The 17,007-nt window shown below is 37.1% G+C and overlaps 1 protein-coding gene across 2 annotated transcripts; it reads left to right on the forward strand.

Moving 5' to 3' along the window:
- The first annotated feature begins 1,172 nt into the window (after window positions 1-1,172).
- Window positions 1,173-16,871, forward strand: NAE1 (NEDD8 activating enzyme E1 subunit 1). Of its 2 annotated transcripts, none has more exons than XM_075161442.1 (20): window positions 1,173-1,263; window positions 2,391-2,494; window positions 2,584-2,644; window positions 3,576-3,606; window positions 4,207-4,278; window positions 4,582-4,661; window positions 5,815-5,924; window positions 6,284-6,393; window positions 6,980-7,042; window positions 7,301-7,364; window positions 8,477-8,568; window positions 9,868-9,927; window positions 10,014-10,147; window positions 11,775-11,850; window positions 12,211-12,250; window positions 13,403-13,489; window positions 14,529-14,621; window positions 15,051-15,165; window positions 15,241-15,290; window positions 16,643-16,871. In XM_075161442.1, exons 1-20 carry the CDS (start codon window positions 1,208-1,210, stop codon window positions 16,741-16,743), a joined length of 1,599 nt encoding a protein of 532 aa, XP_075017543.1. In that variant the 5' UTR covers window positions 1,173-1,207; the 3' UTR covers window positions 16,744-16,871. The 2 variants fall into 2 exon arrangements, with proteins under 2 accessions (XP_075017543.1, XP_075017542.1); XM_075161441.1 differs by lacking the exon at window positions 16,643-16,871 and adding an exon at window positions 16,380-16,610.
- Window positions 16,872-17,007: the final 136 nt, after the last annotated feature.

The following is a 17,007-nucleotide window of genomic DNA, read 5'->3' on the forward strand; positions in this document are numbered from 1 at the left end:
TCCAGCAGATACATAGCAAGTTAAATTTACTAAAGAGAAGCACATTAAAAGGACAACAGAATACCCTTTTATGGGCTAACAAATCAGCTGGAACGGTGCACACATTTTAGGACCTCTCTTTTGTTGTTGAAAATTAGAGCCAGAAACAGTTGAAATTTTTAAAGATGTGAAAGTTTTCTCTTTTTTCGTACACTTTTATAGTACAATCTGTATTGATCCTATATGGAAAGATTTTCATAACAGAAGTACATAGACACAACAGATTTCAGATTTTATTGTCTCAATACTAAATAGAAATAATTGTAATAATGTACACCACCTCAGCAAAATATATTTAAACTGATTTTTCTGAATGCAGGTACCTGCAGGGCTTCCGACTCAGACTGCTGTAAAATGCTTCAAAACTTCATAGCAGAAAGTGGGTTGAGAGATGAAGAGAAATACCCATTTTGAATATAAATTCCAGGAATGGCAGCGTATTTTTAGAAACACATTCCCAAAGGAAACAGCCTCCTATGTTTCTATGCTCGTGATTCCCATCAACTTCAGTGTTCCCCAAAGACATCAAGGCCCGCTCTCCCAGCACCTTTTTTTTCTACCGGTTTCCAAATTGCCGTCTCAATTCCATTTAACAATGATGGCAGCTCTTCCCATATCCCAGCTCTTCCCGTATCCCGACCGGATTTGGTAACATCTCCGTGTCGAGACGAACGCTTTCTGCTGTTTACACAAGACCGAAGCAACGCCCGTGACTCACGGACGAAGCCACGGGCCGAACCCTGCAGCCCCGCAGCGGAGCCTAAGTAACCCACGGTACCAGCCGGGAAGCCACGGGCCCTGGGGCCCACTACCCCATCTCAGGCGGGCCCAGCTGGGAGCAGCAGGCAGCCGCAGGACGCTTCCAGCGCGGCGGAGGGCGAGGGGACGTCCGTGTTTAACAGCGCCGTGTGGGGCGCAGCCCGCAGGCACCGGGCTCCTCCCGCAGGCACGACCCGCCTCGCGGCCCTGCGGCGCAGCAGAGCGCAGGAGCCCGCTGCCGCGGCACCGCGCCGGCCCGCGCCCACGAGGCTCCACCTCGCCCCGCCCCCGCCTCCCGCCTCCCGCCTCCCGCCTCCCGCCTCCCGCCCCGGCGGCCCCACAGCGCCCCCCAACGGCCCCGCGGACCCGCGCCCCCGCGCATGCGCGCGCCGCGGGGGAGCGTGCGGCAATGGCGCAGCCGGGCAAGGCCAGCCTCAAGGAGCAGAAATACGACCGGCAGCTGAGGTAGCGCGGCGGGGCTGCAGCGTGCCCCGGTCCCGAGCTGCTGGGGGCCGCCCAGGCTCCGCGGGGCTGTCGCTGTCCTGTCGCTGTCCTGGCCGGGTGGAGAGCGGGCTGCCGCGGCGCCTGGCCCTGCCTCTCGCTGCAGGCCGGGCCGGGGGCCGCAGTCTGCGCTGCCGCAGCTCCGGTTGCCCGTTCAAGCGACAGGCCTCCTCCGCGGCCGCTTGTGAGGAGAGGCGGGCGGGCGGCCCGCCTGGGGCTGCGCTTGGCGGGCAGGGCCGCTCGCCGCCGCCCGCTGAGCTCCGCGGAGGCGGCTGTGTCCGAACTAGTCGTGCTGCTGTGGGCCGGTCGCTCGTCCGGTGCGCCGAGCAGCTGCCTGGGTGTTGGTGCCGGCATCGGGGAAAAAGGCGGAAAAGAGCAAAGTTAAATGGGAGAGGGGCGACTTGTGCTGGAGCCAGCCGATGGGTGAATTTTCACGTGCTTGCATACATTTGAAAGTCTTAGTAGTAGTTATAATGCTTTACTGTGCCTCCTCAGTAACTTTCTTTTATGCAGCTGAAGGGAGTAAAATTACTAGCCGTGTGAGATCAGTGGGGCATTTGTGACTGAGTACAGTCAAGTCCCGATTTCGGCCTGAATGTTATTTTATAGCTGTCCTAAGTACATTGCCAAACTCATCAAGACTGATTTCCATCCACGTTTCAGTGTCTTGTATTATAAATCATACAAAATATAAAAATGTATTATAAATAATAAAACTCACGAAAAAGAGAGCATTCAGTTTTAGGATGAAATTGTGTAGGGAGTGTTTTGACCCATGCTGATTTTTAAAAAGTGGAATATGTTACAGCCGAAAAAGGTGCGCGCATTCATATGGTGTAGAGTATAAAGATGGAGAAAATGAAATGTCAGTAAAATTGGGTTGCTCTTTAGAAAGTTTCAAGTTTGTCACAGTGAGTTTTCTTAAGGAAAGCTTATTTTGGTTAGTGCTATTTAGCCCCTCTCAACAGTGAATGGAAAGTAGTACGCTCACCTCCATTTGTGATTGTGGACATTTTTTTCATTTCTTTATACGGGCCTTACAATCTGAAATGAAATAATTTCAGAATGTTTCTGTTTCTATCCCAATATAGATTGTGGGGTGACCATGGACAAGAAGCTTTAGAATCTGCCCATGTTTGTGTGATAAATGCAACAGCGACAGGAACCGAAATACTCAAAAACTTAGTGCTACCAGGTAAGTAGATATCTCTTCTGTATTTTCTTTTTAATGTATCTGATAATTTAATAATGCCTAATTATTCATAGTAATTTTTTTTCCCCAAGGTATTGGTTCATTTACAATTGTCGATGGGAATCGGGTCTCTGGAGAAGATGTTGGAAATAAGTAGGTTTGTTACTAGTTTCCGATACAAATTGAGAAGTAACAGGGTTTCATGAGTAGTTCCATCTCTATACTTGTTAAGAAATTCTATAAAATTCTTAATAATTTTAAAAGTCTCTATATGTTTCCCCAGGTCTTTTGGGGTTTGGATGTTTGTGACATATACAGCATGCACGATCATTTTGATATTAGCTGCTAAATTTTACATACATTTTAGTTGCTAGTTTTGTATCTTACAGATCTATTTGCTTCACGCATCAAGTTTATAAAGACAGTGGTCTACTCAATATAAAAATATTTTAAAATAACTTGTTTGCTGTAATCTTGAGGTATGACAATGCAAGGTTTGCTTGTGTTTCAGCATGGCTAAATGTATTTTCTGTAATTTTGGTGATAAAAATAACTTATTCTTCATTAGTTGATCATTGTGAAACTGTCACTGATAGCCATTTATTAGCTTTCATAGCTTTGAAAGGCTGTGTGCAGCAGGGGAAAGGATAAGAAACTCTTTAGAAATCCTCTAAAAAATAATTTTTTTTACTAATTCTAGATCACATTCTGTTATGGTTCAGATAGATACCTACAAATATCTGTCCACTTACAAGGGTTATATATGGAGGAAGGATATTCCATTACATGAGGAAATGAGTACTAATGGGTCTTTAATTAGCCTAGTGAAAAAAAATCTGCAGTATGGTCCTGGCTTCTAGAGGAGTTTGGCATGTCTTATTTTTCAGATTTGTTGCTGAGGCATTGGAAAGTTTCCTTAAGAAACTGATCATGAGGAAAATATTACAGTCTGGGGAGAAGAAAAGCAGATTTAAGGGGCAACTCGGTTTGTTGTATGAGAGTCAGCAACATATTCTGCACTGCAGAATGTTTTAATTCTTCAGAATAAAACTTCACATGTAACTCTTTCTTGTCTCCTTTTCAGTTTCTTTCTACAAAAAAGCCATATTGGTCAGGTAAGGAGGTAACAAATATCACTTTAGGTATATTGAAAGCATGAAGGTATTGAGTAAATACTCAAATATATATAGTATGAGTAATACTAAAAACATGTATGTATAGGTTAATATGTATTTATTCTTTGACAGAATTCCCCATGCTTACTTTTTAGTTGCTCACAAGTGAGAAGATAAGCTCAATTCTGGCAAGATTGAATGGAAAAAATGAACAGGATATCGTTAAGAGAATCTTTGGAAGGATAAGGTGGAAGAGAATTGTGGTTGAAGGAGTAAAGCTAAGAGTAGAGAGGTGGATGGGGGGGGAAATTACAAAAACAGGAGAGTACAAAAGGCATAGGTAACTCCTGGAAATTAATAAATAGCTGTCACATAATTTTTGTTACTAAAAATGGTCTCAAACAAGTGCCTGCTGTTAAGGGATTTTTTTTTTTTTCAGATAAGCAAGGCTTGGAATAAGAAATCCTAGGTTATGATGAAGTCCTTTTTTTTCTTTTTCTTTTTTTTTTTTTTTTTAAAGCATGTAGCATGTGTGGTACTTATATACTATATAAATTACATTTCAAGAGGTTAAACATTTTTTTCATTGTTCTGAAACAGAGTCGTGCCCAGAGTGCCACTGAGCTCTTGCAGGAATTGAATAATGATGTTTCTGGAAACTTTGTTGAAGAGGTTTGTTTTCCTAAATTGGTTGTATGTTTCTTGTTATACAATGTGATAAAAGTGTGGAATAATAGCCATGTGCTGTCTTTGTAATGTTTCAGTTTAAGTAGCTTCATGATAAAATAACATTTGAGGAAGAAGATCTTAAGTTATCTGCAAAAAGTCAATTTATGTATTTTTAACATTATTTTATAACTTTATCATAATTTTATAGCTTTCACTTAACACTTTACATTGAATGTTGAACAGACTTGCTGCGTGTTCGGAAATTTTCGGTGTTTCCTGACATATTTTTTTTTCCCTATTATTTAGAGTCCAGAAAAACTTCTAGACAATGACCCTTCCTTTTTTAATCGGTTTAACTTGGTGGTTGCAACGCAAATACCAGAAAGGTAAAGAATCATCTAAAGATGTTTGTTTGTTTGTTTTCATTCAGTTGTAAAAGCAGGTTTCAATTGCAGGCACATTCTTGTAAACTTATGCAAAACAGAACTCTGTCATTGTGAAGGAAAGTTACAGTAAATGATGGCATTTTTCTATGGACCTTTTTATATGTTAATACAAAGTTTAAAATCTCTTTCAGATCCATGCCTGACTCCTAGGTGCTCTCTCCAGGTGTTTTTGTCTATGTCAAGTACTCTTTTGTAGTGAAAGTTGTTTCTGGTCCAAAATCTCTATAACAAGTATTCTTATGTAAAACCTAACAGATAATAGGAGCTGTGATACCTTTAGATTTTTGCAAATGTATTTTATCATTTGTATAGGTCTTTCCATTTTACCCAAGTATGTCATTATTTTGCCCGTATAAACTTTGTCCAGACCAGAAGTTCTTGATTTTTTTTTTTTTAATTTTTTTAACCTCTTCCTGCTGAGAGGCCTTTCCAATGCTGCCTTCCAGTAAACAGTACAGATGAAAAATGGCAGCTCTCAAAGTACTGAGAAGCTTGGGGGAGAGGAGCGTACTTCTGTTTCAGTAGACAAGCTGCCTCCACAGAGGCAAGAGATTGCTGGATAGAAGAATCGTTAAATCTTGCCTTTGTAAGGAAGTGGCTGTTGTTCATACTTTATGTATGTCTCCCTCCCCCTACTTACAGAGGAGGTAGACGTATAGAAATAAGAGCCAACTTGCCTCTTTGAAGTGGTGATTCCCTTGCAGGCATTTGTGAATAAAGAGCATTTCTTATGTGCTGTTCAAAAACCGATGATTGGAATTGCCCCTACTAGAATTTATGTTTGAGCAATACATAGATCTAATTCTTTTTTTCTTTCTTTCACAACTCATTGAAGTTTTTTGTTTAATTGATATTTGGAGCATTTGGGAGGATGGAGTTAAATATAAGTAAGCTAATGGATAAATATATTTCTAACCTAGTGTAAATTCATGTATAAAATTAATCACCTTATTTGTGCTTAGAATCATGATAAGACTAGAGTTCTCTCATAGAAAACTTGTCTTTCACAAGTGACTTGTATAAGAGTTAACTTTATAGTTAACTGTTGTCCTCTTGTACGTTTGGGGGAAAAAAAAAATGTTTATCCTTACAGTACCTTGCTGCGCTTGGCTGAACTTCTCTGGAATTCTAACGTTCCTCTGCTGGTCTGCAGGACTTATGGACTGGTTGGTTATATGAGAGTCATTATTAAAGAACATACAGGTTAGAGGGTTTTCTGAGATAAAGACTTTTCTGAAAGGTTTAAAGCTTCAATATGTAATGTCACTTTGATTTTTTTTCTTTTTTTTTTTTCATCTTTATCTTGTGATGTATTTAGTATTTAAGTCTTACGTAGTTTGCAGTTCATCACCAGGAGCATTCTTTGAGGAATGATAGAAATTACGGACTGCAACAAATAGTAAAATTGGAGACTATCCTGACATTAAAGTTAACTTACCTAAAACGCTTATTTTGAGAATCAAGCAGTTAAACGAGCAGATGATGCGCTGTATTTGACATATAGCTCTGTTTTGAAGGCTGGACACAAAACTGTGAAATGCATTGTGTAATTTTTTTCACAGTTGTTGAATCTCATCCTGACAATATGTTAGAAGACCTGAGACTGGACAAACCATTTCCAGAACTGAGGGAACACATTCAGTCTTATGACTTGGATCATATGGACAAAAAGGTTGGTATGTGGTTTGCACTACGTGCTCTAAGACAGATGCGGACATAGAAAGGGGATTCTATGAAAATGACTCTTGGCAGATGACTTTTTTTGGTGCCGAGTCTCATCTGAGCAGAGGCAGCTGTAGAATCAGTCACGAGGTACTATTTTTGACCTCTGCCCCAAATGTTATAGTCTGTATTTAAATCTTAAGCAAGTGGGGGTCTTGGGAAGTAAGGGGTATTCTTGGACAACTTGATCTTTTGTTAGATTGATTCCCCCTCACCCTCCCTTTCTTTATTATTTTTATGATTACCTACTGCTGCAGAGCTTTGCAGTGTGGGTATTGGTGCATAACAAGTTACACTCTAGAGAAGTATTGGAGAACTTGGCTCAGCCACCCTTCTTTTAAGTAAAGTAATAATAATTTAATAATTTGTTTTATAGTAGTTAGAGAATGTTATTTCTGAACCAAAATCTGGAACATGTCGTGTGTTTTTACACTAGTGGAAGGGATGTTAGTTTACATTTAAAAGAGTTTTTTAATTTGTCTCCCATTTTTGTCTTTTCTCAACTTGACAAAGATTTCTCTGCTGTTCAATTACAGGACCATAGCCACACTCCATGGATTGTGATTGTAGCCAAGTATCTAACAAAATGGTTCAACGAGGTATATTGCAAAACTGGACAAGTCATCAGTCTATTATTATTAATTACTACTTTAGATATGTGTTTTCTAAACTAGATTATTATTTTGGCAATGTATAACAAATAAAGAAAACAAGGTGGAATCATAAAAAAAATTACTGATTGAAATACAAGCGAATGTACGTGAACAATGACAAACTCTAGAGTTCAGCAGTCCGAACACAATGAGGTTAGTAGCAGATATTTTAAAGACAAAATGTTTTTGTGTTTTTAAATTTAGAGAAGTGATCAGCTGCCTAAGAGTTACAAAGAAAAAGAAGCCTTCAGACAACTGATTCAGCAAGGTAATATATGTCCTAGGAGTCACTTATTGATACTGACAGAAATATATAAGGCAATATCTGAAAAATAATCAGAAGTTCTCTAAGGGTTAATTTATGAAAATCGGCTGGCATATATAGTACAGTTCTTCTGCTAAATGATTGTTTTATACAGGTGGATCTTAAGATCCCAGACTTGCTTGTAAATGCAGTTTGCCAACATTTCTTACTGTTTGCTGTTTCAAGATCAAGAGTATGTTTTGATTTGGGTGGGAGGAGAGGCCTTAAAAGAAAATCCTGTAGAAAATGTTGATGTTTAACACGGAAAATGTGACAAAGAGGAAAGCAAGTGGCTTTTGACACTGAAATTGTTATTAACTGCAAATATTTGGTTGGTCAGTTGACCCACCAAACTGTTGGTAATCATTGCAGCTCTAAATAACTAGTTTAGAGAGAGAGAAATACTGTAACCAGTATATGAACAGACTTCATTTTTGCAGATGTTTCAATCTAATACCTTTTGCGTGTGCTAAAATTAATGAGGCATTTTTAAGATCTAGAAATACATTGTCTTAAATGATTGTAGAATAAAAACATTAACTAAATTTTGTTATTTCCTCGTTTAAAACTGGCCTGTGTGCAGATTACTGAGTGGTTCTGTCATCCTTATCCCCAGGTTGGGCTAGGGAGCTGATCTGATCTGTAGTAATTACCTTTGGTTAAATTAGGTTTTTAGTGGAGTCCATTTCTTGGTCTGGCTTGCTGCATGGGTTCATAACTGTTTGCCAAATTTGACAAAAAAACCCCAACACAACCTGACTGGGGATGGGAAGGAGAGTTGAATTGTCTTTTTACCACCATCTACATGAATTTAGTGATTATGAAACTTTACTCTTTCTCACACAAATAAACTGGTGTTTTTGTGATAAGTAACTTCTATTTAACAACATGGGAAAATTAATCATATGCAAAATGTGTATGTAGTTAGTTTTATCAGTACGTCTTACTGGTAATTCAATTTTTTGCTGATTAGTTATTATGCCACAAATACATCCAAAGCCAGTCTGTTGGTAAGACCTAAATGATGACATGTAATTCAGGGGATTGTGTATTTTTAATTTTTTTTTTTCAATAAGGTATCTTAAAGAATGAAAATGGGACCCTAGAAGATGAGGAAAACTTTGAAGAAGCTATAAAAAATGTGAACACAGCATTAAATACCACAGAGGTAAAATAAACATTTATATGATAAAATTGAAGAAATTTCAACTACCGCATTTTTTCAGAACATATTATGCACTTTTAGGACAGGAATTCCATTTGCAAGATTTATATTTAGGTAAAACAGGATTAATACAATTTTTAAAATTGAAATCGTGTAGTAAAATAGACCTAGACTAGGTGGCACTGTAACTTAAGGAAATTCTTTTATTTCCTTGCTCATGCAAGGAGGCTACATTTCCTTCCTGAAGACTTGAATTCAAGTATAGAATGAGTCAGTAACCAGAGTTCATTAGTAGTGTATTCCTGTCTTAGATTTTTATGAGATTTTCGTTTACAGATTAAACTGTAAAGTGCTTGGTACAATTCTAAAGAATTAGCAGTCACTAGTGTGGATAATGTCCGATTTAAATACTTTGCTAGGGGAGAGGCTCAGAAAGCATTTGTTGAAATTGTGCTATATTGAAGCCGCTTGCTATAGTATTTATTCTGTATAGAAATGGAGTGCTGCAAGGGACGTTTGACTCCACAAATTCAGTACTTTCCTCTTGAAGAAACATGTTACGGAATTCGTTTCATAAACTGATCAAGCTTAAAAACATTAAAATTGAAGTTTTCATTGTTTTTAAAAAATCCTGTAGTAACAACTCATGGTTTAGAATTGATCTCTGATTTCCTTAATCTCTCATACATGGTAAATTGCAAAAGCTACATGAGGTAAAAGCACATTCTGTGATTCCTTCTAGATTACACTCCATTTTCATTTGAACTGTGCTGATCCTTGCTTGGACAGTCACATTAAATCTCCCAAGAAAGCAGCAGGTAAATCTTAGTCTGACATCTGAGCTACTACAAGCCATGTCCCAGGCTATTAGTGATTGATTGCAGTTTATGTGCCAGACTGAAGTGCAGCAGTTAAGGAGTCAAAACACTCACTTTTGCAGCCCCTCTTCATTTCCCTGGCTTTTTTGCTGCTCTGCCTCTAGCAGGTAGCATGGGCAGCTGGGACTGGTAGTACCTTTTGCTGATGCTGCTACCAGTTTTTTTAAATCTTCCACGTAGAAGAAATAAGGTGAGATTTTGTTTGCAACATTCATCTTGATCAGAAGCATGTGCTTTGTTCTGAGGCAGTGCTACTATTTGAAATATGTCTGAGAAGCACTGACTATGTTAAGATTCAGAAGAGGTTGGTTTTGGTATGAAACTCTGAGGTCACTTAGAGTTGGATCACCTCTGTAATGAATGTTGAGATAATTCAAGAAATCCCAAGTCAAGTAAATACAAACCTAATTTTTTTTTTTCATAGATTCCAAGATGCATTCAAGAGATTTTTAATGATGATTGCTGCATAAATCTCACAGAGCAGGTAATAAGTAATTAAGGGTAAGACTTAAATGTAGAAAAAGCATCATAAATAACTTGTGTACATGACTGTCTCTTGTGCATTTGCAGTCACCCTCCTTCTGGGTTTTGGTTCGAGCTGTAAAGGAATTTGTGGCAAATGAGGGGCAAGGAAGCTTGCCTCTCCGGGGCACTATTCCTGATATGATAGCAGACTCCAATAAATTTATCAAATTGCAAAATGTGTAAGTATACAATTTTTTCTTTAATAGTTACCAGTAAATGGTGATGACTTCAGACCTCACAAAATGCATGAATTCCTGTATTTTTTTAAAAAAAAAAAGTGTGTATGTGGGACCGGAGTGAGGAGGGGTGTGGGAGCACAGCAGCCTGGGGCTATCTGCTCCCTGTCTAGAGCTATCTGCTGTTTGGAACCAGGGCCTAAGCCTTCAGTACATCCCAGTTTCCTAAGATTGGGTAGTAAGTGATCACTTTTCTTAGTTTCGGATCTAGTAAAGACCTTCCTATAGATAGTAGATCCCATAGTCCAGCTACTGCTGTCCAAAGCAAATTGTTGCTTAAACACAGCCTTTGGTTTTTCTCCTCAATATGTATGTCAGCCTGGTTACAGAAATTCTAGGTTCCTAGATATTTAATTCTAAATACTTAATTCTAATTAATGCCTTTGATGGGATTGTTTGGTAGATAAGGAAGAGTGTGAATGAACATTAACTGCAAATTCTAAACAGCATCAGCGTGGATCAAGATTTCAGGAAGGCCATCTTTGAATGCATGTATCCTCAACATGAACTTATTATTCCTGTGCATCCTGGACATGATGCAAATTGTTGGCCCAAAAAGACTTTCTTACGGTGTTACCACATTTTCTTTGCAGTTGACTGCTGCTTCCTCCTTTTTTTATCTTTAAAATGAAGCAGTATTTTGCAGACGACTTTGTTAAATTTATTGTCTGTGCAATTGTAGTGTTGAATTGTTCAAATAGGAAAATACTGTTTCTAATAGATTTTGGTTGTTTCTCCATAGATTCTGAAACACAACCTCTACTAGAAAAAGGATTGTGTGCCTTAATAGTGTTTACTAATCAAAATGAAATCTGTAATTTTAGAGGTGCATTCCTCAGAACTGTGACAAATAGCATTAAAAAGATGGATATAAAAATATAGATCTGTTACATGTCTAAAATAATTGATTGCTGTTGCTTCATGGAGGTTACTCTGTATAATGACAGTAAAGCCAAGAACTTGTATCATTATTTTGGTATATGAAACCATAATTGCTTGAATTTGCACAGATACCCTAATTTGTAAATCTGAATTCTATAAGCATCAGTCCTGAATTTCCAGATCATTATGTACTTCAGTTCTCAATTCCAATAAGCATTACAGGGTTTTAATTCACAGGTAAAACAATTACAGTTCCTTCAAATAAGCTCTTAAATTGAATTTTATTAAATACTGTGTTGTTGAGATGTTTGCATTGTCATAGGTCTTAACGGAACTAATAGTCTATGGCTACAAATATTAAAATACAGAAATTAACGAAATATTAGAAGCCCAATGAAGGACTTATAGCTGTTGTTCTGAAACTACTTAATATTCTTCCTCTGACTGTTTGTAGTAATATTCATTTTAATTTCAACCAGTTTCTAAGCCACATGTTCAGTGAACAGCTCAGCCATGCCGAACAGTCATACAGGGAGGTAATAAGTGCATCCATGGCCTTGAGGTAGCTCACTTCCATTCATGTGGCTTGTATTTTGTCTTTATGATATAAAACAAAAAGAAATGGTCTTCACTGTGAAGTTGATGGCTTTTTGCTGTAATTATTAAAAGACTTCTTTATTATTAACAGATACCGTGAAAAAGCAAAGAAGGATATTGCTGCTGTGGGTAACCATGCTGCTAAATTGTTACAATCCCTAGGCAAGGTAATTGCGAATGTACGGCCATTCTGAAAGGATAGAAATATTTTTACCTTGATATTCTGTACAGAAATAAGTCACAGGAGACAGATAGGAAAAGAGAAAGCTTAATTACCTCATTCTCTTCAAAAGGCCTAAGTAAGTTCTAATGAAATTTAATCTGTGGTCTGTTTTATTTATCACTTTTGGTTTGGTCATATAAAAGGAAAAGGCATACAGAGATATATTACTTACAATTTAAGATGTCTTTTTTTTTTTTTTTTTACAAAATCGACTAGTTATTTCACAATTAATATAAAAATATCTCTGAAAATATAAATTCTGTGGTCATTGTATGTACTGGAATGAGTATATTCTCTCTTTTAGGCACCCGAATCTATTTCAGAGAGAGAATTAAAATTGCTTTGTGAGTATGCTTGGATTCTCTTGCTGTGTTATGCAAATGATCAAATAATCAAAAACTTCGAAATAATAATGTAGTTATTAATCAATAAGTCAATATTTGAATTTTTCAAATAAGTGCTTAGCAGTTGCATACCTCATCTTCAGTGGAAGTATCAAATGTTCAGCATCTCTCAATAGTGAGTCTGTAAAGGTTGGCTTTTAAAAGATAGGGTATTTTTTCAAGTCCAAACAACAGGTAGCAGATGCCCTCTACTTTCTGTGATTAGTGCGTAATCACTCTTGCCCGTTCTGTGATAGTGACTTCAGAGTTGTTGTGGTTTAACCCGGCAGGCAGCCAAACACCACATAGCCGCTCGCTCACTCCTCCCCCCCACCCCCCAACCCCCCCCGGTGGGATGGGGAGAGAATCGGAAGGGTAGGAGTGCAGGCTCTGTAAACTTCTAGTAGTCTGAAAAGGTAAAACAGTGATGCAGTGAGTAGTACTGTTGATGGCATTTTAGGTTCTCTCTATTCTGGATACGTATACATGTCCACACAGCAGTCTGGCTAAGTGTCCCCGCAACTGCAAAATTTTCCTGTAAGCATGTATCCAAGAGCACGCTGCCCCTGTGTTGATGTATTATTTGCTGGGAGTTTTGAGAACCTCGCAGTTCCTCATTTTTCAGTAGCTGCACATTGGGTTGTTTCATAGCAGTGATACTGGACAAGAACCTTTTCCTGCTCGTAGCTGTACTTTTAGAATATTAATTGAGAATATGTGAGACGATGGTAGATGTAGTGGAAGATGAAAAGAACCCATGTTCATTTGCAGCATGGAAGAGGAGAACATGAAGTTGATGGCTGTGATTGATGAATTGCTATAGAAGAGGTACACATGTTGTGAGCTGTTACATTAACATGGCAGATACGTTTAGATTCTAGAAGAAAATAGGTACAAAGTATTTCACTAAAATATTTATGATCATAGACCTAAATGGAGTTTAATAGATTTTATTACTGCAAGCTTCCAGAAGAAACAGAAAAGTGTTAAATGAAATTATGATAAGTTTTAGTCTTTCAGGTTTAACACATCAGAGGTACAGACTTACAAAGATGTAATAATTGGTGACGCGTTCAAGTAGGTAATGCTCTCCTTTCTGCACCGTCTGCTTAGGCAGCAACTCATCTTTTCTCCGAGTAGTACGATGTAGATCTCTGTCTGAAGAATACGGTTTGAACACTTTTAACAAGGATGAAATCAGTGAGTACTCCTTTTTGGCACATACTTTAATTGCATTTTCAACTTGAAATGGTTTTGTGATCAAAAAGAATTGTATGTTACACGTTCTATTTCATTATGCAGTTTTATAATTTGGCATCAACTAGAAGTATGGTTTTTTAAAGTCTAGAATGTTGAATTCAATTTGACTTTGAAAGTTCAAAAATGAACTTAGATTGATGCATGTTTCAGGGTTTTTTCCTGGCAGGTTTTTTTTTTTTGATAGCACATAAATAAAACATTGTTTTCTTCAAACTTCTCTTTTCTGTATGTCAGTTATTTCTGACAGAGCTGGAAAGGTGCTTTCACCTGACCAGAGATATGAGAATAATTGTCTTGGCCCCTCTCAGCTTATCTTTTCAGTATGTGAACTAGCAAACTAGTTACTTAATATTGCGTTTTATTTTTTGAACCTGCATAAATTAAAAAAAAAAAGCTGGAAATACTTCTTATCAAAGTTTGTTTAAATTAAGCTTAAACATGTCCTTTAAGTGTTTTGGACAAAATGTATGTGCAAAGTGTATACATTTTGCGTATACATACATTTTGTAATATTTATAATTTAAGTGAAAGCTCCTTGAATTAGTTGGTAATATGCAATGAGATTTTAAGTAGTAGTTAGTATTTAGAAAGACTACTGAGATGAATATTAAGGGATTTAAGACCTGTTTTATAATTACAGTTAAATACATGAAGCATGCATTTCAAATCCCAAAATTATAACTAAGGAATATCCCATTTAATGTTACAGCAGCTGTTGGAGTTGAAACGTGAATATCTTCACTGAGCAGTTTGTATCAAATACATACAGTATGGTTTTGTCATACTCTCTGGAGTCAAAATTGTGTATCTGGCAGTTGACTCATTGAGATTCTCAGTTGCAGGTTGTTTTCATTAAGATTTCTTTTTACTGCAGATTTTACAGTTTAAGCACATGGGATATACTTGATTTCAAGTAATTCAAAACCCTTCTTTTTCCATTTTATCTGTACCAGCTAACCAGTTCTCTTCCTGCTTTCAGTTTCCCATATGGATAACCCAGACAGCGAACTAGTGCTGTATTTGATGCTACGGGCTGTAGATAGATTTTATAAGCAGCATGGTAGATATCCAGGTATGTTAATACCAGAGTTACTTAATGTCATCAAAAGAAATACAAAGATCCAACAGTTACTATAATACTAGTTATAAACTACAAATATAGCATTAGCTGTGGTTTTGTTTCCATATTAATATAACTTTAAGAATGTGAAAATTAAAGTGAGAATTTTTTTGCTTTGGGAACTTAAGGAATTAATTTGAATTCACGCTACTGAAATGGGTTGCATGGATTATGAATCAGTTCAGCTATGCAGTAATTTGTTATTATCATGAGTAGCATCAACAGAATATTCTATTATTATTAGTCTAGTATTAATAATTTAGTATATTAATCAGCTTAGAAACTTTTCAGAAAAATAAAATACTTATGCTGCCATTTAAACCCATTAACTTTGAATATGGTGTTACAGTTCTGTGATGGAATAGTTAACTTATTTTCCAGGTGTCTACAACTATCAGGTAGAAGATGATATTGGAAAACTAAAATCATGCCTTACTGGTTTCTTACAAGAACATGGGTTGTCTGTAGTGGTGAAAGATGACTATGTTCATGAGTTGTAAGTATTATATCTTAAGTGTTACTTTGTTGGTAAAACTGACCTCAAAATACTAACTGTTACTTTGCTATCCAGTTGTCGCTACGGAGCTGCTGAGCCCCATGCTATTGCTGCCTTCATGGGAGGTAAGAATGTCACTGTATTTCTAAGATCCACCCAACCAAACCAACCTGCTGTAGTACATATTTGAGTCAGCATCTCCACTGTTTTAATTACTTTGTATTGTCAGGGCAAAGACTGTAATCACATACTGTAGTCAAAGATAGTATTAGAACAAAATCCTCCCCCTTCATTCTCCAGATCCGAGCTCCTATGGTATATAGAAAAAGTGGACACAGCAAGGGTTTAAAGTCAGTAAAAGAAACCAAATAAGCTTTAAAAATAATCTCAGTAGATCAATTCTAGTCGCTTAAAAATGTGTTTAAAAACAAAATGCTTGAAAGAGGCTTTGAGTTTAAAAAAAAAAAAGCAATAGTTGTAGTAATATTAAAATTAACACAGCACATATCTTTGTTTAAATTAACACAATACACTGTGTCTATTAAATATAAATAGCCTTGATTGCTTACCTTAATTCAACCTGCGGATATTACATAAATTAATATGTTTTAATAGATGCTCAAAATTGTTATATTGGTTAACTTATCTTCTTTATTTGGCTTCATGTGATGTTGAAGGTAATTATGTATTAAACACTCTGTGGATGCCAGAATCTTCTTCTGATTAAGTGAAACTTGGTATGTGCAGTGCTTTAGAAAAATATGTAAAGATAACTTCTGAAGAAATTACAGAATATTTCATACTACAGGAGGACACAAAGGGATCACAGTGAAATGACCCTTCAATTTATTTTACAGTTTAACTGTACATGTTTTTTTTAATTCTTCTCAGTTTTATTTAGAGAAGTTACAACTTGCATGGGTCTGTCGGCTCACACATTTTTACTCTGTGTGTGTACGTACATGGAGAGAAGAGAGAAAGTATATACAGCAAAGTGTATGTAAAGCTAACTTTTGAAGTAACAGCTTTCTGAGCCTCTTTTCTACTGGGAAATACTGAAAGGCATTTTTTCCTCCTAGGAGTTTTGTCAGGCGCTTCTGAAATAATTCTGGTGTAGTGAGTTCTAGATAAATAACGTTCTTTTACTTGTTTTTAAATATGACCTGCTAACTACCTTCTGTTCTATCTTTTTTTTTTTTCTTTTTCTTTTACAGGAGCTGCTGCACAGGAGGTTATTAAAGTCATTACAGGGCAGTTTGTAATTTTTAATAACACCTATATTTACAGTGGAATGTCACAGACTTCAGCGACTTTCCAGCTGTAGGATAACAATCTCACATTTGTTGCCGCCAGGCGCTGCTGCTGCGTTCTATAAATACTGTGGTGTTCTGCCACTGACTGGACTGTTCTGTATTACCTGCGAATTAAAGTTCCTTTATTTGTAATGATTTTATCTTCTTTTTTTTTTTTCCCTGAGGACAAATAAAATCATACCAAATCCTGAAATTTTTTTTTAATCTAGAATTTTCTGATTCACCTTTGAAAGAAAAAAGCAGCAGCTGTTCTTTGGCATGGTAAGTTGCATTTACAAATTGGCTTACCTGATTTGCAGCAGAGCTGAATTTTTTTATAAAAGCTGCTCCTCTGATTGAGGGGGGGAGGACTCGCAAAAGGTTGAAAAAGGCTAATTTAACTATGATAGTCTGAGGATCTAACGGTGAGAAGAGCTAAGGAAAGCTATAATACCTTTTACTGAGTTCAAGGACATTAGGGAAAGGGATTGTGCGCCTGAAAGCTTGGTTCTTTCATCTATATTCATCTAGTAAAAGATTCTTTTTCGTA

Source organism: Calonectris borealis, chromosome 12 (assembly GCF_964195595.1).
Source record: "Calonectris borealis chromosome 12, bCalBor7.hap1.2, whole genome shotgun sequence".
Taxonomy (NCBI): Eukaryota; Metazoa; Chordata; class Aves; order Procellariiformes; family Procellariidae; genus Calonectris; species Calonectris borealis.

What these genes read in the sequence shown, in the direction of transcription:
- NAE1 (XM_075161441.1), top strand. Translation starts at nt 1,208, where the DNA reads ATGGCGCAGCCGGGCAAGGCCAGCCTCAAGGAGCAGAAATACGACCGG. An exon ending in CTGGAAACTTTGTTGAAGAG is followed by an intron (nt 4,279 to 4,581) that starts GTTTGTTTTCCT and finishes CCTATTATTTAG; the next exon opens with AGTCCAGAAAAACTTCTAGA. An exon ending in GCAACGCAAATACCAGAAAG is followed by an intron (nt 4,662 to 5,814) that starts GTAAAGAATCAT and finishes TTATCCTTACAG; the next exon opens with TACCTTGCTGCGCTTGGCTG.